Here is a 5,889-nt window from a genome sequence, read left to right as displayed (position 1 = left end):
GTGGAAAACTAGGTTGGAGATGGGAGTCAAGTCTCAGCTTTGGGCCACGAAGGAAAATTGTCCCTTAAAGCCCAACCCTGTGGCTCGCTGGTCACTGGCATGATCTGCGAGTGCAGGAGTTGCCATGCGGGGCTGTGTGCCGGTGAACGTGCAGGGCAGCTGTTGTGTGTTCATGGCAAGAACGTGCTCACGTACCTGCAGGTGTGTGTGCAGAGGGAAAGGCGGACATGGGGATTTAGGGAGAACACAGTGGCGTGTATGCGTCGAGCTGCTCACGAGGGGAGGTAGAGCTCGTGTATACATGTGCATCAGCACAGTGACGCATTTACAACTACAAAGTGCCATAACATGTAAAAGTGCTGTATGTGCAGTAACAGATCAGTGTGAGAACAAGGTGTAAAGAGCCGGAGAGTGATTTTGGTGAGGAAATCTCCCTGCTATCATCCTATGGTGCCTGTGGGTCTCCAATACCAGGCCAGGCCCTCACCTGCTCAGATTTGATGTGCTCTGATGTTTGAAAGACGTCAGGGTAAGAAGGACGCTCAAAAACTCGATCTAAAGCTTCCAGCTGCTGCTGGGTGAAAGTGTCGCCACGAAGGTGCTTCCGCAAACTGTCCACGCTGCTCTGGGAATCTCCATTGGGAACTGAGCCCTCGGATACATCTGCAGGGCACAGACAGAGAAAACAGGGAGTTAGCACCACCCTGGCTCAGATCAGCAAGGGATGTGGGACAAGGGCAGAGGGGGAAAGAGCAGGGCCCTCCACCTCCACTCAGGGAGCTGTGCCCCTCCTGCAGGAAGGGGAGGCTGCGGGGACCCGAGGGAAGCCCCCTCCTCTCTGCTGGAGCAGCTAGGCTGCCCCCACGGGCTCCGTGGGACTTTCCTGCCCGGGGTGAGCGAGGCTGTGGAGAATGGTGCTTGGCTCAGAGACGAGTTTCGGTTCCACTGATTTTCAGTGTTAAGAATTGCCAAATCTCCATTGCTGAGCATAAAATGGGAGCAAAGCGTAGCGATTAGCACTGCTGGAAGGCTACTGGAGAGGCAGCTCACAGAGAAACCAGAGTGCTGAGGGTGGACCTGGAATGGAGAAAGTGCTCTCTTACAGCTTGAAAGGGAGCCAGTCTGTTGTAGCTCCCTGGCCCCAGTAGAAGTTCTCATCTGATCTTGTCCTGTCGCACCCTGGATGAGTCTCTCATCCCCCTCAGATAACAGGAACGATCCTGTTTCTGACTCCCACGTTTCACCAGAGACAAGTCTGCCCCATCCAACATACGCTGGTTTCTGTTATGATCTCTGTCCCGTTCTCCTGCATGTAGCTCATGATTTATCACAACCCATATCTCTGTTATAAAACTCCCTTCAAAATGAGATTAATCTTTGTCTGCGTTGGTCCCTCTTCCTATCCAAAATGAATTATTGTGTAACAAAACCAAGTCCTACTCAGTGGGCATCAGCCTTTCTGGCATTCCTTTGTTCTTAACTAGGAAAAAAGCCTTTTTCCGGTAGTCGGATCAGAAGTGCAACTCTGTCCCCACAACAGCCCTCTTGACACAATCCAGTCTCACTGCGGTGCCTCCTGCCACGTTCAGATGTCTCTGTCTGTGCTGTGCCATCCCATGCCTCTTACAGCTCACTCATCCCCTCGACCCGAGTCCGTTATAAATGCCCTGCCCCGTCCAAAGTGCATCTTTCCCTTTGATAAACCATCTTATCACCCACCTGTTTTGGTTTTTGTTTTCCCTGGCATCCCCCAACTCAAATGAGGTGCATTTATCTTGGTTATAACCCCTTTTTATCTGAAGTGAGTCTCCTGCTATTAGCATCTGTCACATCCAAGGTGAGTCTGTCTGTTATAACCTCCTGTCCCAGCTGAAGTGAATTTTCCTTTGTCATAATCCCTCATCTCATCTGAGGCAAGTCTGCTCATTATAATCTTCTCCAACTGTGCTGAGTATCTTTCTGCTGTCACCTCTCGGCCTAACTTTGGTGAGATTGGTTATAATCCCCTGTCTCATCCATGCTAATACCTCCACACCCTCCATGCTGAAACTCTACCCACTGTGCTTCATCAGACACAACTCTGACCGTCTTATCACCCTGTCTATCTCAAGATCAGGTTCTCTCTCTTACACTGTGATTACCTTCCTGCACTTTCACTATTATTCTTCATACTTCACAGCCTTTCTTGGTGGCTTCCAGGCTGTGAATCTCAGAAACTTGCTGTCTGTCAAGAAAGTGGTTGAGGGATCTGTATAGACCCTTTCCCTCCTCCATGCGATTACGAGCATGCTCATGAGCAGACAATGCTCTTAGGAGCCTGGAGTGGCATCCACTGTGCAGCAGCCAGAACCCTGCCACTCCGCCGCTTCGGCTTTTAGCTCGTGGGTGGTGCCAAGATGGGTATTTTCCTGGCACAGTTAATGCCCAACCGGTGGCCCAGAGTTACAACTGAGCCTGCTGCCTTCTGGCTATGAGATATATCAGTTTATAGGTGATTATACGATATGATATAATCAATAGTACATTATATACAGTAACGTAGTACAGTACCACTCACAAGACCATAGAAAATATTACATATTGATTTGTCCCAGCCAGCAGCCTTCCCTCGAGCAGCTCCTCCTCCCTCTTTCTTTTCCACCCCTAGCCACAGCAGGTCTGTTTACTGGCGCTGATCCCTGGCATTTTCTCCTCTCCTTGGGCTTATTCACACAAGGGAAAATTCTCAAGTTCCTAAAAGATGGAGTTCATGACAGATTTGACTAAAAGAAAACAAAGCAAAGACCAGGCTTGGTGGACTGCACACCGTGCTCAGTGCAGTCTTCGTGTTGTAGGGGGACTGGGCTGTTACTGCGGGGGGTGGCTTTCAGGAGCGGTAGGGTAGCTCGAGGCTCATGCTCCCAGTTCCAGTAGCCACTTCTCTCTGGACCTCCCTGCAGAAGATTGGCACAAAACTCCTGGATCCAGGCTTGGAAAAACCCCTGTGTTTCTATATCAGCGCTTGTTTCAACCTCTCTGCAGCCTGTGAAGCTGTTTGAGGAGTTTTCCACGTGTCAGTCAGCATGCATGACTCTGCACACCGTGATGCTAATACACGCGGGTATTTTTGCAGCAGATCATTATTCTGCTGTTCTCTAGATTCTGTATCACCATACGTGCCTGGGCAGCTGTTTTGTCTGCAGCGGCTGGTTTAGGCTACGTTCGATTTCCAAGGCTGGCAGCCCTACCCTGCGTGTGGTGTTTGGTGTGAGTGGACGAGTGTTCACATATATGGTAAAACTTCCATTGATCGTGATTAAACCAGATTTTACCATTAGTGAGTGGCTCCAGGCGGTTACACAGGTTAATGCACACATGCACATGTACTTGCAGTTCCTCTCTGCCTGCAGAGCCCTGTGCATGTGTGGTTCCTGTGTGTGCACGGGCCATGCCTTTGTGTGAAGAAGCTGAAACCACTGCTTTCCCAAGTCGCTGTAGGAGTCTCTTTTCCTTCATTTATTCAGGGGCCCTTCAGATCTTGACAAATCTGTCACTCTAAATTTGCGAGAGATTATGGTGCTCTCTCCCTAGCACGGAGAGAGGTGATATATGATATCTGCTGCCCCTATTGATTGCCTGATCTGGTGGCAGAGGGCTGGCGAAATGAACTTGAAATGAACATCATGCCTCAACTCATTGTGCGTATAATACACTACTTAATCCCACATTTTTCAGCTGCTATGGAATTCAATTGATCAATCATGTCCCTCTGATAGTACTGTTTTAGGGGTTATTGCTGCTCTGCTCGCTGACCTTTTTGTTTATTTATTTATTTGTGCGTGTGCACACGTAGGTGCGTATGTGTGTTTGGGAAACTCAGGACTAGCTGATAAGAAAGGACCTGTGCAGTCAGTGGGAAATTAAAGAAAAGGGAGGAGAGGATGAAGGGAGGAGAAAGGGAAGGAATGGGGTTAGATAAGAAATCAGAATGATCAAAGCAAGCAAATAGATAGGGAGAGGTGGAAAACTTGTAAGGAGAAAGGCAATGCTTTACTTTAGGTGGGAGTTCTGGATATGGAGCAGGTGGGGGGGCACTCTGCCATGGCCTAGCCTTTAAAATCTGCAAAAGAAAAGAAACTTTTGACAGAGGTGGACCTCGTCTAAGCAGCCTGCAGTAGAACTGGATGTCATAATGGTAGGGCACACAAATCCCAAATTTCACAGAGCAGTAATAGGAGCTGTGCATACGGATTTTACGTATGAAATGAAGTTTCAGAGAGATGATCCTGATAGGTTTATATGTTTTGTGTTGCTAACACTGAGACATTTACAATCATGCATCATTATATTTTTTTCTAAACCAAAGGATTGTAAATCCCCTGTGTTTGTTTCCTGGTGTCAAAATCTATAGATGATGTGTTTTCATTTTTTCCCTAGAACTTTAAGGGACAGACACTAGTCTCTGGGTTTAGATCATTCTGATCTATGCATATGACTCTGTGAGCTGCGCCATCAGGAGAAGCCTCAAATACTGTAGTACATAAAGTATGGGAGCTGACAATTGTGTGGGTATGAGCACACGTGGCAGTAAGGAGCAGAGAGGAGTTTGGGGAAGAGATGGGGTCCATCTCAAGGGCTGCAGGTGAAAACAAAGGGAGGCCTCCGGGAAAATTTGAGTTGGTAAAGACTAGCAGATCCCACGAGGGCTGGCCCTGTGGTGGGCAATAGTCACTTCAACTGACGAAGAACAGTGCTAGGAATAAAAGCTTAAGGGATGAGAATTTGTCATGAAAGCAGTTCTTGGAAAGGGTGCTGTGGTGAAGCAAGGCTTCAGCTGCAGGACGAGTTTGGGGATGCCACCTAGGTGACTATGCTAGCTGTACCACTGGGAAGCACCACCGCCTTTCCCAGCTCCCTTTTAACCGACAAAGGGAAACTGTGGTACTGTGACACAGGGACATCTCTCGAATCAGAAGGATCTTAACAAACAGCTCCAGAGGTGAACCATGGCCTCGGTCACTGTGTCCCTCCAAGAGCACAGAGTTGCTGTCAGCATGATCAGGACGGGCCTTGCACATGTGACAGGAAACATCTCTCCTCCTGAGACGCTGCCGAGGGAATGTCCGCAGCCAATGTTCAGAAAAACCTTCGACACGACACAGAAATGCTCCATGGGTGTCACAGAAGTATCCTGACAGATAACAAGGAAATGCTGTGCCAGAGGACACAGGAACAACCTCAACTACATCTGACACAGGGAATATGCCCATTAAATAGCCACGAAACAGAGATGTTCCCAGGTCTGGATGCCACAAAGACACCACCATGTACCAGCAGCACAAAGCAGCGTAATACAGTTACTACTCTGGCTATAGGTGACAGAGCGCCCTTGCTCAAGGTGGGACAGGACTACCTCAACAAATAATTCAGAAGCATCGCTGACATAGGAAGACCTTTGTGGCATAGAAATATGTAGGAAGGTCACAAGATGCTGTGCAGCTGGCACACAAACATGGAGATACTGTTCTCTTTTGGGGCAGGAACTATTACGACCCCCATGACGTGTCTGCCTGCTGCCTCGTGGGGCCCCAATCTCAGCTGGGGCCTCGCACCACTACCAATAAAAATCACAGACATAATAAAAGCGAATGTGACTGGCATGAGAAGTGCCAGCCAGGTGACACAGCAGAACCCATCTAATTGTCAAAACCTCCAAGGGAAACGTATCTGTCTAACACAGTGGTGCTGAGCCAGCTGCTGAAATGCCACCCCTCCGTGCCACCGAGGCAACCCTGTCCTCTCTTGCAGCCCGCCTTTGTCACCATCCCCATCCCTGCTGGGGTGCTTAACCCAGAACAGCCCTGTCTCGCCCTCCGGGCACTCACGGCTACGTGTGCTGTCCTTTCCCCA

The 5,889-nt window shown here is 49.1% G+C and overlaps 1 protein-coding gene across 1 annotated transcript in view; it reads right to left on the bottom strand.

Moving 5' to 3' along the window:
- The window catches only part of LOC104512945 (paired box protein Pax-2-like), a gene marked incomplete at both ends in the record, with an annotated part of 26,143 nt that overhangs the window by 1,511 nt on the left and 18,743 nt on the right, over positions 1-5,889 (bottom strand). The window contains one exon of the mRNA XM_010156138.1: positions 488-663. Coding sequence (XP_010154440.1) covers positions 488-663 — 176 coding nt within the window. The remainder of the gene's footprint in view (positions 1-487; positions 664-5,889) is intronic.

Source organism: Eurypyga helias, unplaced genomic scaffold, assembly GCF_000690775.1.
Source record: "Eurypyga helias isolate BGI_N326 unplaced genomic scaffold, ASM69077v1 scaffold10467, whole genome shotgun sequence".
Lineage (NCBI taxonomy): Eukaryota > Metazoa > Chordata > Aves > Eurypygiformes > Eurypygidae > Eurypyga > Eurypyga helias.
This window is presented reverse-complemented; position numbering and strand designations above follow the sequence as displayed.